The 21193-nt window shown below is 36.8% G+C and overlaps 1 protein-coding gene across 1 annotated transcript in view; it reads left to right on the plus strand.

Moving 5' to 3' along the window:
- LOC102497341 (cGMP-dependent protein kinase 1) overlaps positions 1–16232 on the plus strand; it is a 45235-nt gene extending 29003 nt beyond the window's left edge. Inside the window, exons 4-9 of the mRNA XM_027770257.1 lie at positions 3470–3611; positions 5708–5871; positions 10639–10761; positions 10839–10901; positions 12462–12528; positions 16076–16232. Of these exons, the coding sequence (XP_027626058.1) occupies positions 3470–3611; positions 5708–5871; positions 10639–10761; positions 10839–10901; positions 12462–12528; positions 16076–16174 (658 nt within the window). The 3' untranslated portion in view covers positions 16175–16232. The remainder of the gene's footprint in view (positions 1–3469; positions 3612–5707; positions 5872–10638; positions 10762–10838; positions 10902–12461; positions 12529–16075) is intronic.
- The last annotated feature ends 4961 nt before the right edge of the window (positions 16233–21193 follow it).

The raw sequence follows: 21193 nt of genomic DNA on the forward strand, positions 1-21193 counted from the left end.
CTGCTGATTCAGAACCTAAATATACCGTTCGGCAGTGGTTTTATAATTGATCTCTCCCATATGTGTTTACTCTCATTATGGCATTAACAATGCAGTTGCCCCTTTGGTTCTGTAAACTGGGTATGAAGGAAAGCAGAGAGATGTGCCCTAGTCACAACTACAGGAATAATCCCCTCTTCTAATAGTCATTAAGAATGTCTAAGCTTGGGACCAGCAGTTAGCGTAATGGCTATGTCGCTGGACTCCCACGTAGTCGACCTTGGTTCGAGTCCTGGACCCAGTGGCTTAAACTCACACCAGACGCGTGTGCGTACGTGCCCAAGATCCCAAGAGAAGAATGGAGGAGAAGGGACTGCGGCCTGGCCAGCCCCCCTGGGGGGGTGATTTCTCACTTTCTGTCTCTCTGTCTCTCTGTCTCTCTCTGTCTGCTAGCGAGTGCATGCGCCCTATAGCAAAAACCTCTCAAAAAAAAAAAAAAAAGAACGTCTAAGCTTTCCGAAAGGCCCGCCCAATCTCAGTTAGACGGTCCTGATGTAAGGAAGTAATCAATTTGCTAATTAAAACGAGACATGTAATGTGAGATAAAATAATACTCTCTTCCATATACTATTTTGTTTTGTTTTGCTTAGCAATACTCTCTAGTGGGGAGGGATCCAGGTCGTCGACAGCAGTCAGTATAGTTAAAGCTGTAATGCAACATACAGGGATGCTTACTACTTAATCTAAACAATCTTTCCAATTCAAATCAATCTACCGCTCTTAATAGGCAAACATACTTAACTTAATCGAAGACAAAGGAGAAAGGACCTTCAAGGTAATACTCTAATCCCTTTCCCAATAGCCAGGATTATAGAGTTTTATCTCTGCCAAGGATAGCCCCAAGTCAGAAGACAGTTGCAGCATAAAATATATCATTAATTTCCCAGGAGGGATACAGTTCTTCTCAAGGAAACATTCTCTTGTCCTCATAAATTCACAATTGTTCCGTTCAGACATTACTGGAGAGAGTCAAGAATCTTAGTTAAGATTCTGGTGTCTAGAGAAGTACGTATTATTGCACCTACAATTGTTTATTTAAAATAATTTTTTTGTGGTAAGAGAAGATTATTTCAGTGACAACTCAGAGGACATTGGTAGTTGAAATAAAATATTATACATTTCTAGAAGACAATACCTGTTTCTGAAAAGTGCCCATTCCTGGCCCAGATCAGGCCCGTTTCCCAATGCACAGTTAGCCAATTGCTGAAACACTGAGAACTGCAGCAGAGTGGAAGTTTTTTCACAAGGAGAGCCCAGTGAGGCGATGAGATAAAAATCTCGAATTTGCCTGTCTGTAGTGAGGAAGTCTTGTGTACTTCAGGAATTGTTCAGGAGGGAGGTAACTGAGGATGTGGGCAAACATGATTGATGAGAGGAAAATGGTGAAGTAATCGTTAATGCCAGTCAAGTGCCACAGGTCACACATGACATGTTCAAAGAATGACAGTGTTACATGATCTGGAGGTGGAGGATGGAGGTGGGGCTTAGCCCCTCTACATCACAAGGTTGCCCATCATTCAACTGCACAGAACCTGTAGAAGGATACATCGTCTTGGTTAGCTAGCACCAGCTTAGTTTGTTTGGCTAAGGGGCTGACCTCTGTTTCTTAAAAAATAAAATAAAATAAAATAAAACCTTGAACCAAAGAATGTCTTGTCATCCACCATTATTGAGGTATTTTCTTCAGAAGCATAGTGTTCTAGTGTATATTACCTAAGCAACCTGAAGCTGTGAAGCAGCTAATGTATCTAGTCATTGTTTTACTCATTGTTTATAGGCATCAAGCTTAAGTATAAGTTTGCTCGATTTTAACCCTGTGGCTAACTCCTTCCATTTTCACCCTCGATTCACTGATGAATTTTATAGACGTATGGCCATATACCAGTCAGTTTGGTAGTCTCTACTCCTCAGATCTGAAAAAGAAGTAAATGTCACCAAAATGTAAACAGGCATCAGGGACTCTCGTGGGAGCAAGCTCCAGGGTGACCATATGTTGCCTGGTACCACACTACCTGAAACACCTGAGCCTGCCTCTCATGTACAGCCCAGGCACCTCAAGAACGGATCATCGCAGTTCAGTGAAATTATGAAATTGTGCTTGCTGCTTGGGAGAGAAAAAATGAGCACAGTTTATAAAGAAGTTCCATGAAAAATAAATAAATAAATAAATAAACAAACAAACAAACAAACAGTTAAAAGCATAAAGGTTCTAACCTAGAAGTAAGGGGTAAATGTTAGACGCTATGTTTTTTTTCCCATTATTATTTCATTCAGTCAATCTCTCTCTCTCTCTCTCTCTCTCCTCTCTCTCTCTCCCTCCCCCTCTCCCTCCCTCTCTCTCTCTCTCTCTCTTTCTCTCTCTCTCTCTCTGTTTGTCTGTGTGAAGAGAGAGTGTGACAGATAAGACAGAGCTACGAAGAACTTTCTTGCTAATCATAATCAAGTTTTCTAATACATATTCCCTTCTAGTTGCCCTATTCCTCCTAATTATCTTTTAGTTCCATCTTTTCCTGATAATAAGTAGTAGGGTAGGAAGACGGTATAGTTTGTCTTGAGGACAAACAATAAACCAGACAGCTTGCAATATAATTGCACCAGTAACATGACAATTCATTTTGGAAGTGGTTGTTGAAAAGTATTAGCTTTTACTCATATTCTCATCAGTCATCTCCATTATTCAGAAAGATTCAAAAATGAGCCCCTAAGAATAAATAGGGATTAACCTATACACCTCTATTTTGAATTAAAAAAAAAAAAAAAACAAACTCATGGAATACAGCTATTTTTTTCTGAAATAGCATTTGTTGGGAACCAGCAGTTAGCATAATGGCTATGTCACTGGTCTCCCACGTAGTCAATCGTGGTTCGCGTCCCAGACCCGGGGGCTTAAAACTCATGCCGGGTGCGTGTGCGTGTGTGCCCAAGATCCCAAGAGGAGAATAGAGGAGAAGGGATTGCGGTGTGACCATCCCCTCTGGGGGGTGATTTCTTGCTTTCTGTCTCTATGTCTCTCTCTGTCTGGCTAGCGCATGTGCCCTATAGTGAAAACCTCTCCAAAAAAAAAAAAAATAGCATTTGTTCCCTCTCCTGCCCACTGCTGTAACCCTGTGCCTTTTTAGATTGTGGTGGGCTGTGAAGCAGAAGCTAGGGGTACGTGACACTCCATGTGTTCTGGAGCTCTTCTCTAGACTGCTCAGGAGGTTAAATTTAACTGTCCTGCTCATAAGGGCAGAGAATTCCTTGACTGATTCTGGAATGCTTTAAAACAATCAATTGCAAGTATGTGAAATTTGGTTAGTGGGACATTGATCTCTGCATCAAATTTTTGGGCACAGGAATATAGTTTAACAAGAAATAAATTAAAAACAAAAATTTAAACTTATTAGAGAAACTGTTTACACATTTATTTCTCTTTTTTTTTGCATTTCAGAGGGTCATTTGAAGATTCTACAACAAGATTTTACACAGCGTGTGTGGTAGAAGCCTTTGCCTATCTGCATTCCAAAGGAATCATTTACAGGGACCTCAAGCCGGAAAATCTCATCCTGGATCATCGAGGTTATGCCAAACTGGTCAGTGTGTTTCACATAAGATTGCTTGCTGCCCTGTAGTTTTAGAATTTTCATTTATAGTGCTGTGTTTATTTGTTACATTAAAATCTATTAAAAATCTGTTTTCTTTTTTAATTATAACTTTTCTTATGAGCATGTTTTGGCATTACAGTTATTTTGTTTTGTTTTTTATTTGTTTGTTTGTTTGTTTTTAAGAGGTTTTTATGCTAAGTGTCTATGCAATCACCAGAAAGAGAGACAGAAAGACAGAAAGTGAGAAACGACACCTTCCCCCCCCCCAGACGGGATGGCCATGCCACAGTCTCTTCTCCTCCATTCTCCTCTGGGGATCTTGGGCATGCATGCACACGCACTGATGTGCGTTTAAGCCACAGGGTCCAGCACTCGAACCACAGTCGACTAAGTTGGAGTCCAGCGACATAACCATGACGCCATCTGCTGGTACCGGCATTACAGTTTTCAAACTACGCAAAAGTTATAGACATTTAATAGGCTAGGTTTAAATTAATAATACTCTGGCAAAACATGTTTTCTGACAAGAATTAGAAAGCATGCTTGCTGCCATGTCTTTGAGAAGTAAAAGAACTTATAGAAGTCCTTTTGTTCCCTAGTCAGTCCTCCTCTAGCCAAAGGCCATAGATTTTATTTAAAGAAAACGGAATCATTTTGGGACCAGCAGATGACATAATGGTCATGTTGCTGGACTCCCACATAATTCCTGTTTCTAGTCCCAGATCTGGCAGCTTAAAAGTCATGCCGGCACACATGTGTGTGTACCCAAAATCCTGAGAGGAGAGTGGAGAAGGGATTATGGCATGACCATCCCCCCAGGAGGTGATTTCTCACTTTCTGCTTCTTTTTGTCTCTCCAGTGAGTGCACGTGCCCTATAGCAAAAATTTATCTAAAACAAAAAAGAGAAAGCTGAATCACTTTAACATTTTTGCTTAAAAAAATGTTAATGAATAAAAAAAAAAAATTGCCTTTGTGGGTAATGTAATACAGGCTATGATGATGATGGTAATAGCACTAATAATTAGCCAAAAGCTCCAAAGATTTACCATTGAAGTAAAATTCTCTTACGTAAAAATGCTCAACTTTTGTGGGCCTTGGATTTGTCAGTGCCTGATTCTATGTTTAAACATTTTTTTTTTTTTGGAAAGGTTTTTGCTATAGGGCGCGTGCACTCGCCAGACAGACAGAGAGAGACAGAGACAGAAAGCGAGAAATCACCCCCAGGGGGGATGGCCATGCCGCAATCCCTTCTCCTCCATTCTCCTTTTGGGATCTTGGGCACGCACGCACACGCGCCCGGCGTGAGTTTTAAGCCACCGGGTCCGGGACGCGAACTGCGGTTGACTACGTGGGAGTCCAGAGACATAGCCATTACGCTAACTGCTGGTTTAACTCTATGTTTAACCTTTTATAATTTTTATTTTGCATATAGTTTCTAAAAAAAAATCAAATCAATTATTCTTATTTGTAATCTCAACCAAATTTTTTTTAGAAAAAAAAGACTTTTTTTGTATTTGTGGCTATTCAAAAAGTTTCTAGAAAAATGAAAGAAACTTTAAAAAAAATTTTCCCTGTTTATATTAAGGGTAGAGTCATCAGTCCCATAACTATGGTAATTATCTTTTTCAGAAGATGGCTTCACAAATAATTAACACTAAATGAATTGTCAACTTTAGTTAGTCTAGCAGAAATCATGTATATTCTGGGAAAGACATCAAGTTGATCCAACTAATCTTGCTAAATTTTTGAGTAAAGAAGAAATTCTTTATTTAGGTCCAACTTCCATTGGCATAAAAGAAAGAAAATGTATTTCCCGAAAGAAGGTTGGCTCTATTTTTAATAATATGAATTTTCAATTCTCAGATTTTAATTTTTCCCATTGAAACTGAGTTCAATCGAGCAATTTTGTTTGTTTGCAGTATTAGATGATTCCTTTTAGAAGATAGGACTGTTATAATTTGCACCTGTTTTTATTTTTTATTATTGTTATTATCATTAGTATACTTCAGCAAAATAACTTATTGCTTTTGATTTAACCTTAATTATAAGTGGATTGAGTATCTTATTTTTCTCTCTTTGTAAGGTTGATTTTGGCTTTGCAAAGAAAATAGGATTTGGAAAGAAAACATGGACGTTTTGTGGGACTCCAGAGTATGTAGCCCCAGAGATCATTCTGAACAAAGGTCATGACATTTCAGCTGACTATTGGTCGTTGGGAATCCTAATGTATGAGCTTCTGACTGGCAGGTATGGACATTTATAGGGAACTGCAATAAAAATAGACCAGCCAACAGCTACACTCTCCTGCCTTTGTCACTCTAATTAGACCAACACAATTAAAGTGAGCCAAAAAACTTAAAGATTTTTAGAGAATATGGCAGGGCTTTGCTATGAACTACATGGCTTTATGAATGAATGCCAAAGATAGAAAGCAAAGACAAGAAATGACCTATGAGAGGTTTTATAAGGCAATACATCCTGGCAAATTTCCCTTTGCTCCTCTCCGTCTAACCTTCCCTATCCTATTCGTCAAGGTAGCAGGTCCAGTTCAAGGGGGGATAATAATCAGGACTCAAATCTAAAACTTCCCATGGCCCAGTACCCTTCCAGACACAACATATGCACCAATTCCTTTCTTACTTACTGGTTTGGGGCAAGTATTCATGGGTCTTCACCTGATGTAGGAAAAGATGAGTTCATCTATATTTCCAGGTTTAGAGCAGTTCATTCTTTCTAGTCACACGGCATTCATCAGGTGGTTAGTATTGATTGAACTAGGCATGCAACCTGACAGTAACATTTTAAAATGCATTCTTGGAGGTGAATTCCAAAGATACTCAATAAATAATTCCTGAAGTGCCTGCCATAGATACTCAATAAATAATTACTGAAGTATGTCCCTATTTACATGGGTAGATTTCCCATAACTATGAGGGAAAAAAAAAAAAAAAAACCAGCCATAAGATGAAGCTAACACTGATGGAAGATCAAAAAGCTAGAAAGAACCTGGGTCATTGAGTCATTGATCCTCGTAGATAGGCTTGGCAAAAAAAAAAATAAAAAATAAAAATATTGGGAAAAAGAAGGACCAAGTAATTACAGTAGAAATATGATACAGAAGTCAAAGGAAATAGAAAATCTATTATTCGTATGGGACAGAAAAACATTTAATTATATAATAGAAAAATCATGGCAAAATATTTGACTCAGTGTACCTTTTGAACTGCAGTGACCATGGGAAGACTGATTCAAAAGAATGTCACAGTGTATCCCAGTGTGATTTCCTAAATCCGGTTGTAAGAAATAATCATATTAGTATCAAAGCCACAAAAAACATGTCAAGTTATGGTGTTGAATGTGAGAAGGACTAGAGTTCTAGTTGGCTTCAACCTTCTCTACAGCATCTTTAAGCCAAAAAATAGAAGATCAAGAACTATACAATTCTATGTAGAAAAAAAAAGGAAAGAGAATATAACCCTAGTAATTTATAGTAAGTTAAGTAAATCTTAAAATACAAATAAAACATATAAAATGTTCACGTTTCTCCATTTTTCTAAAACAGTACCATATGACCAAATCAACAAAAAGATGATTAAAGAACTCAGAAATAGAGAAATTAGTAAAGGACTTGATGCTGAATTTAGAATCTAATTAATTAAAACTTAAATAATTTAAACTTGGGTTATTGAACAAAATATAAATATTCTAATTTTTGGCAATCTTATTATTAAAACCAAGAAAAACTAAGGTGAAAAGGAGAAGGTAGGAATAATTACAGATTTACTTGTTTATCATTCGTATTTAATAATCTTATACATTTCTTTATAGTTGGATCATTTTATTACAAAAAAGAAGACTCCAAATTTAGAGTTTTTAAAATTTTTCCCTTAATTTTACAGAAATCTTTTAGGAATTAATATTTATGGTGAAGAAAAAATTGTTTTAATTTTAAATTCAGCATTTTTTTCTGTTTTACTGCTCAGCCTATCTAACATACAAGTAAATTGAATACTTTTTTCTTTTACAAACATGTCTAATATGCAGGTCAAAAAGTTTGCAGAAAAATGGAATGAAAGTTTGCAAGTTTAGGGCCAGCCCCTCAGCCTGGTGTTCAGGAGTCAGATCTAACATGACCAACTACATGGTTGGAATTTAGAACCCAGTGACTTAAAAAACGTGACAAGCACATATGCATGCATGCCCAAAATTCTGACAGGATGGAGAAATAGAGATTACAGTGTGACCACATCCCGTTGAGAAATGCGTTCTCTCTCTCCCTTTTCCTCTTTTTCTGTCTCTGGTGAGTGTACATGACCTCTGGCAAAAAAAAAAAAAAAAAGTATGAGTTTATCTTGCTGTAAAAAGAATTTGAAATTTATGCAGTTTTTTCATAATATGCATTTTTCCATGAACTTTTTAAAGACCCCTTGTATAATCCTGTGGGAATCCATCTACATACAGAAATGTATAAAGTTTGGTTCATTAGTTATTTATTATTATTAACATTTAGATATTCAATGATTTATACTTTCTTCTAAGTAATTTTATATTTGACATATACATATCAGATTGATCATGCATCACTTATAAAAAGTACAAAGTAATCTCGGGAACCAGCAGTTAGCATAATGGCTATGTCGCTGGACTCCCACGTAGTCGACCGCGGTTCATGTCCTGGACCCAGTGGCTTAAAACTCATGCCGGGCGCATGTGCGTGAGTGCCCAAGATCACGAGAGGAGAATGGAGGAGAAGGGATTTCGGCATGACCATCCCCTCTGGGGGGTGATTTCTCGCTTTCTGTCTCTATGTCTCTCTCTGTCTGTGTGGCGAGCGCATGTGCCCTATAGCAAAAACCTCTCAAAAAAAAAAAAAGTACAAAGTAATCTTTAATAGATGACTTTAGTTGTCTAGGATAAATATAAAATCAAAACCATAAATTAGAAGACATTAAATTGATAACAAAAAAAATGAAGATGTGGTTTTTTTTCTCATTTTTTAAAGTAAAAATCAAAACTGACAGGTTAATTTAGCAGAGAAAAGAGAATATTCAATCATAAGCACATAAAGAGAGAATTTTAAAATTCTAAGAGAATACTAAATAAGATTGCATGTTTATGCATTTTTAAAACTGATTTAAACGTGGCAGGCAATTACTAGCTAACGACATATTAAAGTCAGTCGAAAGTGCTTGTCACAGAAAATCAAGGCAGATCTCATCAGAGCCTTCAGCACAAACAAATCTCCTTTTCCTATTTTAAATAACTCATTCTTTTTGACCCGCTTGATAAAAGGGAATTATTTGAACTGCTGTTAGTAAACATGAAGGGCAAAAAAATAATAATAAGCTCTAAGATTGCTTCCCCAAAGAGACACGAACCCTATATTATAAGAGTAATTAATTTTAAATAAATCATTTAGAAAGGAATACCATCATCTTCCCTCTGAACTGTGAGAAATTTGAGAAAGGGACCTGACTTTACTCACCTCCGTATTTCTTGATCCTGGTGCAAAGCCACACTCAAAAGATGAATAGGTAAAAAGAAATGCGCATGCGTGGCTCATAAAAGGCTTGACTCTTCTGTTCATTCTGGCTGACAGAGAGGATGCTTGTGCTAGGTTACTTACCGAGGACCGATGAGCAGGGAAGGAAGCCCAGGAGGAGCACTGTCCACTCAAGATTAGTCTAACACCTTTTGACTGATTTCTTACAATAGTAAGTGCTAGGCAGTCGACTCAGCTCAAGGCCTACTAGTGTAGGAAAAGAAATCTAAGTCTGAAAAGAAAAACAAAAAATAATCACACGCATAAAGAGGTACAAGAAGTGCCAAAAAGGATGTTATAAGAAATTATGATAGGGTAGTGATTGAATGTTTAAAAAATAATGAGAATAAGTAATAAAACTGAAAAAAAAAGATGAAAAACTATTTGATAATGATGATGTGGATAGTAATGTCTTTGTCTTCACTGATATGCATGGTAATCGTGCTGGAAAAAGAAATGTAATACACTATACAGTTAAATGTGATGGGAACCAGCAGTTAGCATAATGGCTATGTCGCTGGACTCCCACCCACATAGTCAAACACGGTTCGCGTCGTGGACCCGGTGACTTAAAACTCACGCCGGGCGCATGTGTGTGCGTGTCCACGATCCCGAGAGGAGAATGGAGGAGAAGGGATTGCGGCATGACCAACCCCCCTGGGGGTGATTTCTCACTTTCTGTCTCTATGTCTCTCTCTGTCTGTGTGGCGAACGCACGCGCCCTATAGCAAAAAAACCCTCCAAAAAAAAAAAAAAAAGATAAATGTGATTAAATGTAATATAAAAAGTATAATAATAAATAAAATTAAATAAGTAACTAGAAATTATGATAGGCGGCTCTAAAGTTTAAATTCAAGTATTACATTAGATTACTAGCTTCTGTTAGTTGATACAGGTTATGTCATTGATTACGCTAGACTGATCGGAGTAGGTGTTTAAAGGAAGCAGCAATACCTGAACTGAGACTTGATGGGGACCTCCTGTCTCTGATCCTTCCCATCAAAACTGAGCTGAACCTCCAGGCACAGTAGATAATGCCCCGACATGGGAAAGAGCCAGTAAAAATCCCTGTGTTCCCGAGAAGAGAACTGAGTGAGGGTAGCCCTGGCTGAGACGGGGTGGGATCAGCGCTCTTGTGGCCCATCCCAGTGATTTGGTACCTAAGCCCAAATGGGAACGGAGAACTAATACTGCAGGGAAGGCCAGAGAGTGGCCGAGACATCTTGAATGATCAAGGACAGCGAGAGAAATTAGGTGCCGGCACTGAAGTGAGAGGAGTGGTCGACAAACTCAGTTTTGCTAAAGTGATTTACTGGGAAGGCCTTCCAGACCGTGTTGCTGTAAATCTCTTTTCATTCTATTATCACCACTCTAAGCCCCCAAGTAAGAACTGATGTCATTTGTGGAGTTCATAACCATGTAAGTGTTCTAAACAAAAGTAATTTCTCTTGTCTTGTCTCTCATACTTGCAGCCCACCTTTCTCAGGCCCAGATCCTATGAAAACCTATAACATCATATTGAGGGGGATTGACATGATAGAATTTCCAAAGAAGATTGCCAAAAATGCTGCTAATTTAATTAAAAAACTATGCAGGTGAGTGCTCCCACCATATTGTTTTGAAAAGATCATAATGTAAGAACGATTGTTTAACAAAACTATTTTATTTTTAGGGATAATCCGTCAGAAAGGTTAGGAAATTTGAAAAATGGAGTGAAAGACATTCAGAAGCACAAGTAAGTGTTGTTGTTATTTATTTATTTTTTTTAAATAACTGTGGGTTTCAGAGTTTGGAAAACCTGACGAGCATAGCCTTAGGGTATTGTTTTTTTAAATTATTGGTGTATAACTGATACATTAGCGTATAGGAACAATCAAAGAGAGAGTGTAGACTCTAAAGGCCTTTTGAGTTGTATGTCTGGAAATTAAGATCTATCTTTTAATCCTGTTGCATTTCAAACAACAAATTCGCTGAATTTAATTTCTCCCAATTCACACTAACATTTCTTTCCTCTCAGTCACAAAGAGGAAATATGTATGTTTAATTTTAAAATGTGGTTCTCTACCAGAATATTAAAAAAAAGCCCTCAACTGTATCATAGTTCATTTCCTAGATTAGAGGCTAAGTATGTTTTTTTTTTTTCCATCCATTTACTAATTAAATGGTATAATGGGAGGGGGGTAGTGTACAGTCTTTTTAAAACAATAGCAACATCTTAAATATCAGACCTTATCTAGGTTGACTAGATGTCCTAAAGCTAGATTAAGCCCTAATTGCTTTTACTCCATTAGTTTGTATATATAACCTTCACAGAAAATTCATTTCACCATCAAAGGAATGTATTTACTGGAATACCTGCATCTATCTAAAAGACCTGCTAAGAATTTGATACAAGCATTTGCTGAGGGTGAAATAGCTCAGATACAAACTAAAACAAGCAAAAGAAACCCAGTTTTGTTGAGTCCTCCTTTTCACAGAAAAGTCAAACACAAAATACCTTCATTCTATTAAGAAGTTAAAAAAAAAAGAAGAAGAAAATGTGATACGTAGAAACTAATACAATGCTATGGAAGGGTTAGCTAGCTGAGGCTGTGCATTGAATCAGTAGCAAAGATGGAAAGTTAATTTTCTGATTTCTCATGCCCTGATTCTACCTCGTTAAAATAAAATGTCCTGCAAGGCATGGGGCTAAGCATATTATGAATGTATTAAATGATAATGATAGCATAGGAACAAGGTCACACAGACATCATGACTGAAATTGTAAGAAAAAGAAACAGTTGAATGTGGTCTGCTGCTTAAAATTCAACAATTACACTTTTTCCTTCTTTTTAAAAAAAATTGCTTGGGGGAATGTGCACTCACCAGAGACAGAGAGACAGAGACAGAGAGATACAGAGAGGAAGAAGGAGAAAGCACCCCCATTGGAGAAGGGTCACACTGCAATCCCTTTTCCTTTATTTCACTGTCCTGTCGGGATTTTGGACACACAGACATGAATGTTGAGAGACATGCCGTATTTCTCAAACCACCAGGCAGTCAGTCGCATGGGTTCCAGCTGCCTTAACCACTGGCCACAGAGCTGGCGCAACAAGTATACCTTTTAAAATACATGTTTTATAAAATATACTAATTGAAAAAACTCTTAAATAAAAACGTGTGTGCTACATGAAAATGTTAGCTTGATTGTTCCTATCGGTCATGTTTGTTGCATACCTTGCAATGAGAAGGTTTTAACTGAGGCGAAGTGCCTTTAACTGTCTATGTTTTCTTTTTTTTTTTTTCCCTTTCTTAGATGGTTTGAGGGCTTTAATTGGGAAGGCTTAAGAAAAGGCACCTTGACACCTCCCATTATACCAAGTGTAAGTAGACTCTCCAGCTTATCATTGTGAGACACATTTGATGGCGTTGACCTCAATGAAGAATGAAGAGTGTTATTCTTAATGTTTTAGTCAATGATCAGATTGAATAAACTATAGACATGCACATTAAAATAATAAGATATTCTAAAATTCAAGCTTATAAGCAGATTTGGGAGAGTTAATATATATATATATATATATATATATATATATATATATATATATATATATATATATATATATATATATATATATATATATATATATATATATATATATTAACTCTCCCAAATCTGCTTATAAGCTTGAATTTTAGAATATCTTATTATTTTAATGTGCATGTCTATAGTTTATTCAATCTGATCATTGACTAAAACATTAAGAATAACACTCTTCATTCTTCATTGAGGTCAACGCCATCAAATGTGTCTCACAATGATAAGCTGGAGAGTCTACTTACACTTGGTATAATGGTTTGTATATATAACCTTCACAGAAAATTCATTTCACCATCAAAGGAATGTATTTACTGGAATACCTGCATCTATCTAAAAGACCTGCTAAGAATTTGATACAAGCATTTGCTGAGGGTGAAATAGCTCAGATACAAACTAAAACAAGCAAAAGAAACCCAGTTTTGTTGAGTCCTCCTTTTCACAGAAAAGTCAAACACAAAATACCTTCATTCTATTAAGAAGTTAAAAAAAAAAGAAGAAGAAAATGTGATACGTAGAAACTAATACAATGCTATGGAAGGGTTAGCTAGCTGAGGCTGTGCATTGAATCAGTAGCCAAGATGGAAAGTTAATTTTCTGATTTCTCATGCCCTGATTCTACCTCGTTAAAATAAAATGTCCTGCAAGGCATGGGGCTAAGCATATTATGAATGTATTAAATGATAATGATAGCATAGGAACAAGGTCACACAGACATCATGACTGAAATTGTAAGAAAAAGAAACAGTTGAATGTGGTCTGCTGCTTAAAATTCAACAATTACACTTTTTCCTTCTTTTTAAAAAAAATTGCTTGGGGGAATGTGCACTCACCAGAGACAGAGAGACAGAGACAGAGAGATACAGAGAGGAAGGAGGAGAAAGCACCCCCATTGGAGAAGGGTCACACTGCAATCCCTTTTCCTTTATTTCACTGTCCTGTCGGGATTTTGGACACACAGACATGAATGTTGAGAGACATGCCGTATTTCTCAAACCACCAGGCAGTCAGTCGCATGGGTTCCAGCTGCCTTAACCACTGGCCACAGAGCTGGCGCAACAAGTATACCTTTTAAAATACATGTTTTATAAAATATACTAATTGAAAAAACTCTTAAATAAAAACGTGTGTGCTACATGAAAATGTTAGCTTGATTGTTCCTATCGGTCATGTTTGTTGCATACCTTGCAATGAGAAGGTTTTAACTGAGGCGAAGTGCCTTTAACTGTCTATGTTTTCTTTTTTTTTTTTTCCCTTTCTTAGATGGTTTGAGGGCTTTAATTGGGAAGGCTTAAGAAAAGGCACCTTGACACCTCCCATTATACCAAGTGTAAGTAGACTCTCCAGCTTATCATTGTGAGACACATTTGATGGCGTTGACCTCAATGAAGAATGAAGAGTGTTATTCTTAATGTTTTAGTCAATGATCAGATTGAATAAACTATAGACATGCACATTAAAATAATAAGATATTCTAAAATTCAAGCTTATAAGCAGATTTGGGAGAGTTAATATATATATATATATATATATATATATATATATATACTATATGTGTGTACACACACGTGTATGTGTGTGTGTGTGTGTTTTACTTTTGTCTTTTGTAACTATTCATTGTAATTCAAGTTTCTTTTATTTATGAATGAAAGTTAACTTTTAGAAGGGTAAATCTTAAACACATACAGATACAGAGAGACGAATATCATGAATCTGCACCAACCAGTTCCAGTAGCTATCAATTCCTGGCCAGTGTAGTCTCATTTCTGTCCACGCATAGTTCCTCTCTGCCTCACCTCCATTCCTCTGAAGCGGTCCCAAACATAATTGTGTCCTTTGATCAAGCTCTAAAACAAACAAAAATATTTTTCATAATATTCTTTTCTATTTTATTTATTTATTTAATTTATTTATTTTAGAGAGATTTTTGTTACAGGGTGCGTGCACTCCCTGGAGAGACAGAGATTGAAAGCGAGAAATCGCCCCCTGAGGAAGATGGCCATGCTGCAATCCCTTCTCTTCTTTTCTCCTCTGGGGATCTTGGGTATGCACACACACATAACTGGTATGAGTTTTAAGGTGCTGGATATGGGACTTGAACCACCTTTAATTATGTGGGAGTCCAGCAATATAGCCATTACAGCACTGTTGGTTCCAATAGTACTCTTTTCTTAATACATCATGGTTTTGGGTTTTAAATACTGGTCTAAGTGAACTGTTTACACTACTATTAACCTAAAATAAACTGCATTTATACCTTTATTCATTTATACATCTGTTTAATAAAATGTGCTGCATCTTAAGGAGAGAAAGCTACTTTGTGTTCCTGGGACTTTCACTTACATTCTTCCTCTCTTTAGGACTAAATCAAGATGATGCTTTAAACAGAAACATGTCCCCTACTTCTAAGATTTCCTTCTGTGCTAATCGTTTATTCATAAATGAAAGAAAAAATCATTACCACGTTTAAGATTACAGATGTTAATTGCATCCATGAAGTTTTGTTTTAGAACAAGAGTAGAAAGAAATTGAGAGGGATAGATATTAAACCTAAATTATCCTAACTAAATGTATCAGGTGTCTTTTTTATGCAATAGTAATATTAAATGAGCTTTTAATTACACTTTGCTGATTGGACCATGCCCAGTGAATTTTCAAGAGTTTTCTTTGGTTTAGACATAGCTTTGTGGTGGGGCCAGCAAGTGGCATGGTGATTAAGGGCATTGGACTCCTACATGGCTGGACTCCTACATAGAGTCCAGCAACATAGCCATTATACTAACTGCTGGTCCCACACAAAATTCTGAAGATGGCCCACTTATCCATCGTGGCCTCATCCTACTCTCCTCCTACTTATAGAGCAGTCATATTGCCTCTTCTGGTTACTTCAAAGAATGGAGCTCACTCTCACCTCAGGACCTTTGCATACGCTATACTGAATTGAACTCACTGATTCTTAGATTTAAAATTACACTTTTTTGAAGAGGCTTTACATGATCTCTCATACTCTTCATGGAACCTTGTTGTTTTTTTTTTTCTTTCTTTCATAACACTAGTCAAATATGTAATTACATACGTATAATTACACCTTGTTATTTGTTTTAACCACACAACACATTCTTTGATGGATCCATGAGAATAGGATAGTGTCTGTTTTTACTCACCATGGTTACCTCCAATCTGAACACAGTGCCTGCTACGTAGTAGACACTCAAAAATAAAACAGTCATTGAAGAGGGAGTGACTAAAGGATGCTTTTACAAATTCGAGGCTGGAATTCTGCCAAAAAGTCAGACACATTTAGTAAAACGTTCATTCTCTCTGGTGTACAGGTCGCATCACCCACAGACACAAGCAATTTCGACAGCTTCCCTGAGGACAATGATGAACCACCACCTGATGACAACTCAGGCTGGGACATAGACTTCTAATGCATTTCTCTTACCTGCTTCTGCCTTGCTGAAGACAGCTTTTTCCGAGACACAGCTGCCAGCACAGAAGAGAGAAGATTAGTGCTCGGGGTCACCATGATGCCTTCGATCGATGCTGCTCCAGTAACTCCAGTGGCATTAGGACTTATTGCTTAGATGACAATAGTGCTCTTTACATGTTTTCTGTTTGAACCTAAAACAGCAGTTGACATGGTGGTCCTGAAGCAAAGCCTTTCACCTGTTAAGAAATGTTTTCTATTGTTGCAATGATCTTGCTTTGCTCTGATTATAATTTGAAAGACTGTAGGAAACACTCCAATCTAGTGAAAGAGTCTGAACCTTGCTAGAATGATCAAGAAGATGAAAGAATAATATATTTGGGTACGAGAGATTCCTATGGTACAGAAACTGGGCTATTCCCTTTCTTCAAGTGAAGATTGGGGGATAGATGACCCACCGCAAGCCGGTGTAAATACCGAACGCAAGAGGACCACACACCTGTTGGTCAGAGTCATGTCAAACCAGTGCTAGAAGTTTCATGATTTTATTTTCCAGCAGTGCTGATGACAAGACTGAATGTTACCTTTTCTTTCTGACAGATTTTAAAAATTGATATGATAAAAGCACAACTGCTATGGATTCTGAGACCTCTCATAGCAGGTATACATGCGTTTTCACAGAGGATTGAAAAAAATGCATGATATTTGTTTGTTTCTTTTTGATAAATTGGCATGACAGAATGGAAAAAAGCAATTCACAAAACCATTTCATATTTTAAAAAATATTGTGCATATGGATGGTCCTGGAAATAAGTGACTAGCAGCCAATTGGTTTTATTTGTTACCTAACATACCCTCAAACTGAGGATTAAAATAATCCCTTTTATAAAAGTAAACCCTTGAGTGGGGTTGGGGTGGGGTGGGGAGGGGATTAAGACCCATCCAAAAAAATTTAAAACTATATAGGTGCTATGTATATCTTTCATCTGTAAATGTCAGTGTCTGAATAGACAACAGATTCTAATCATTACATGTGTAGCCAGAGATTCAAGCATTTTCACTAAATTTATTCAACCAAACTCCTGTCAGATTTCACTTATACAACATAGGCTAGGCTTGAGAAAGAAAGATGATTAAAAATGTATTTGAACTAGCTTCTTGTCTTAGGCCTGAACCAAAAAAGAAAAAAAGAAAAAAGAAAAGAAAGCATGCACAAAGTTTAGTTATTCAAATTAGCAGACCAGGAACTTTACCTATTTGAGGTCAGGAAACAAGATAAGAATCTGGCCTAGGTGTTGATCACCTTTTTATGAATGAATTGAGGTGAGTCCATGTACTTGTCAAAATAGGAATAGAGAGGAAAACAAGAACCTGACTTCTTAAAAATAACTTTCAGCTAAATCAATTGGAAATATTAGAAGTCTGAAATGTTATACTTGCTAGAAAAGACTAGAGTTGAAAATATCAAAAGGATTTGCTTTTTTTCCACATGAGAAAAGAATCAGCAGATTAAACTGTCCTTTGTTGGCAGGCTTGGTGACTGTGATTAACTGTCATAAATAACAAAGGCATTTGGAACCTTGTGCTGGACAAATAGCATTAGACCTACACAGACAATTGCATAACCTGCCATGCTGTCATTCCTGATTTAAAACTGTGTGCAAATTCAATATAGTAGAGGGTCACTCTTTTTCAATGGAGAGTTCCCCCCCCAAAAAATAATCAAATATAGATATTTCTGCCAAAACTCTGTCCCACTAGACAATTATACCCTAGTCAAAAAGGCACATACTAGGAATTTTATTTGAATATCTCATACTCAGAACTACTTTAAAATATAATATTTTATCAAAATATAATACTCTAAAATCTGGAGGGTAGAAGTACCAAGGATATATTATAAATATAATTAGAATGAAGTTCAATGAAAACTTTGATCCTGAGATGTTATTGTTATTCTTGTGTTTGTGGCATTTTCCCTTCCTGAAAAACTCTTGAAATCAATCTGTTCCCCAGGATAGCTATTCCTACAGATTTTAGTATATAAAATGACAGATATCAACCTGAAATTCAGCTATAAATGCTGTTTCAGGACTTCTATATTCCTTTTAATCAGGTTTTTAAAACTATATGATTCCAACAATGCTCATTTTGGTTGAAAGATAATGTGATTTAAGATGATAAAGGCTTGCTAGAATATTAAATTTACCTTGTCATGAGGAAAGAATACCTGCTCCTGCAACTTTTTCAATTTCCCCAAAGCCCCAGAGTTTAGCCCTTACTGTGGATTTGGGAACTACGGTTCATGTCTAAGACAACCGGCACGTATGAGTTCTATCAAGAAGGAAGAAGTAGCATTCAGCGTGGTGTAACTGAACGTCGTTCCTTCCAGCTGTTTCAGCATCTTTGTTTCATTTCACCTGTACATTGCATTAGGCTGTCTACAGCAATCACCAAAAAAAAATGAAGGTGAACTACATCTTCCAAGAATTACTAACAGACACCATTCATCTAACTTTCAACATTGAATTTTAAGGATTTAAATCTTGTCTCAATGAAGACACTAGGGCTAAAATTTGTGGTCAGCTTCCTCAAGTGCATCTCACTTTATTTCCGAATTATCCATGCCCCTTCTATTTTCTCACACTGAAGAAACCCTGGATAAGTTAGGACAGTGCCAAGGTGTTTGAATCGTTGAGTTTCTTATGGGTGCTTTGCGTATAGAAAATAAGGGTTTTCTGTGTGTCTTGACTCACAGGAAAGCTGAAAACTGCCAAGAGAGAGAACATCCTTATAGTTGAGATAGACTGAACACATTAGAAAAAAAAAAAGATTTCTGGAAAATTGCTCTTTCTTAATGATTTTTATGTTTGTATTTTCTTTGTTATTAAGATAGGAATCAGATCCACATAACATTTCCAACCAATTCATGTCGATTATATTCTTTGCAAGTCGTCATTTTTCCATAAAATTGTGGAATATGCATGTGAATGCCACATGCCACATAATCTAAACTCAGCTATGGAATGTGTCTTGTTTCATGTTTAATGACTGAACTGATGAACTAAAAGTTGAAGTCAGCTACCACATGGGAAATAAGGATAGAAGACCTGATTTCATGCAGTGGAGGTGATCTGTGCATTATCCATAACAATGTTTTCTCCCACGATAGGACCACAGACAAACATTTATGTAAATAGATACTTTTCGGGTGATATTTTGTGGTACATTTAACTCTTTTTTAGTGTTTCACAGCATTATTATTTCATTTTATTTGTATTGAATAATGTTTTTAGGTCCAAGTAGACTTGAATTAATGTCATAATTGTCAGTATTATTGAAAATTATGTCAACTGTACTGTTATTCATCCGTCCCATAGTTTAGAACATGACCTGGCTATCCGGCATTGTTGCAAGTGCCTTAAATCCATGGCATCCTATTAAAAAAAAAAACAGATTTGGTGTTATGCTGCATGACAAAGACAAACACACCTCAAAATGTTGTCCTTTCTTAGCTTGCTGCGTTTTACAGTTCTTTCTGCTAACAATTTATAAGCCTTTATTATATAATATTGATGAATTACAGAAATGATGAAGTTGTTCTCTTATTTCTGTTACATGTACCAGAGCTGTGGATCTGTTCATGAGATACAGCGTCATTTCTGTGAAATGTATAAATGTATGTGCAGGTCAAATTAATATATGACATACTATCAGTCTGTATACAGGTATTCCTGTTTTGCTCAGCTGTGCAGATTCAGTAACAAATTAGTGCAGTCAAGTTCTAACATCTCTCATTTTATAGACTCCATTAACAACAGCCCAACCCAAAAGAAAAATCGGAAATGACTGCCCACCACAAACCAATGATGAACGAGTACCTTGGTGCACCACTTAACAAAACAGGAGTCTGAGTTCTTGTATATGCAAATAATTCATAAGGCAAGTTTTCAACAGACCTAGAAAGCAAAACATTGCAAGTGTGTCCTCAGCCCTCCTCTTTACCTGCCCCTGCATCAACAGACAGAGCTCTGGGACCCTGAAAATGACTCAGAGGTTTGGGCTTTCTGAGAATAGGGACATTTCTTTAAGCATCATCTATCAAATTTATTTCAATGTATGATGTTTTTACAACCGGTCAGTTCTTTTGTATTCTTACAGCTATGGTTATTTGATTGTCTTCTTACAATTTGTTCTACATGAAAGAGTCCTTTGTCAGTCAGAATGCAACAAACTGTCATCAAATGGTCATTGACCACTTGCACTCTTTTGATGTAGATTAAAAACTTTTTCATAAACTTAACCTGCTTTGATTTGCTCTGTATTTTTCCTGCAGCTGTAATTGCCGAGTGCCTGTTGTATACTTTATAGAGTTGAAATAAAAAAATAATTACTTTTGAACCTAGTTGATGTTTAATTCAAGACAACAGTCTAAGCATAGAATTTGCATATCATATTATTTATAGAATTGTAATACCATGTGGTGCTATTGTAGAAAGTCACTATGACAAGACAGAAAAGACACACAACCTAAGCATCCTTCATGAAATAATAGGTTATGGTCTAATATTAAGTTAAGCCAACAATTTGGCTCAGAGAACTCAATGGGAATAGTATTGGACCATCCAATATGAACAGTGAAGCAAACAGATACCCACACAAAGAACCTCCCCACAAAGATCCCCCAAGTGTACCACCAGCAACACTGCCACAAGCTCCTTTGGCCCTCCCTCTAGACAGGCTTTGAACTAGGCCAACCACAAAAGGGACAATTCTTATATATTACTGCATGCTTGGAGGGAATCGCTTCATGTGAAAAGCAACTTCATGAGTCTAAGTTGTGTTCGCCTGATCCCTCTGTTAAACTTCCTATGCATAATGAGTATATATTGGACAACACTATCACAACACAACCTGCCCTCTAAACCTTGGTAGCATGTTCTTCCCACATCCCTTTGTTCTTCACTGCAGTAAATGGTGCCCTTAACCAGATTCCCTCCGTCTGATTGCTGTTGTCTGT

Source organism: Tupaia chinensis, unplaced genomic scaffold, assembly GCF_000334495.1.
Source record: "Tupaia chinensis unplaced genomic scaffold, TupChi_1.0 Scaffold000118_1, whole genome shotgun sequence".
Taxonomy (NCBI): domain Eukaryota; kingdom Metazoa; phylum Chordata; class Mammalia; order Scandentia; family Tupaiidae; genus Tupaia; species Tupaia belangeri.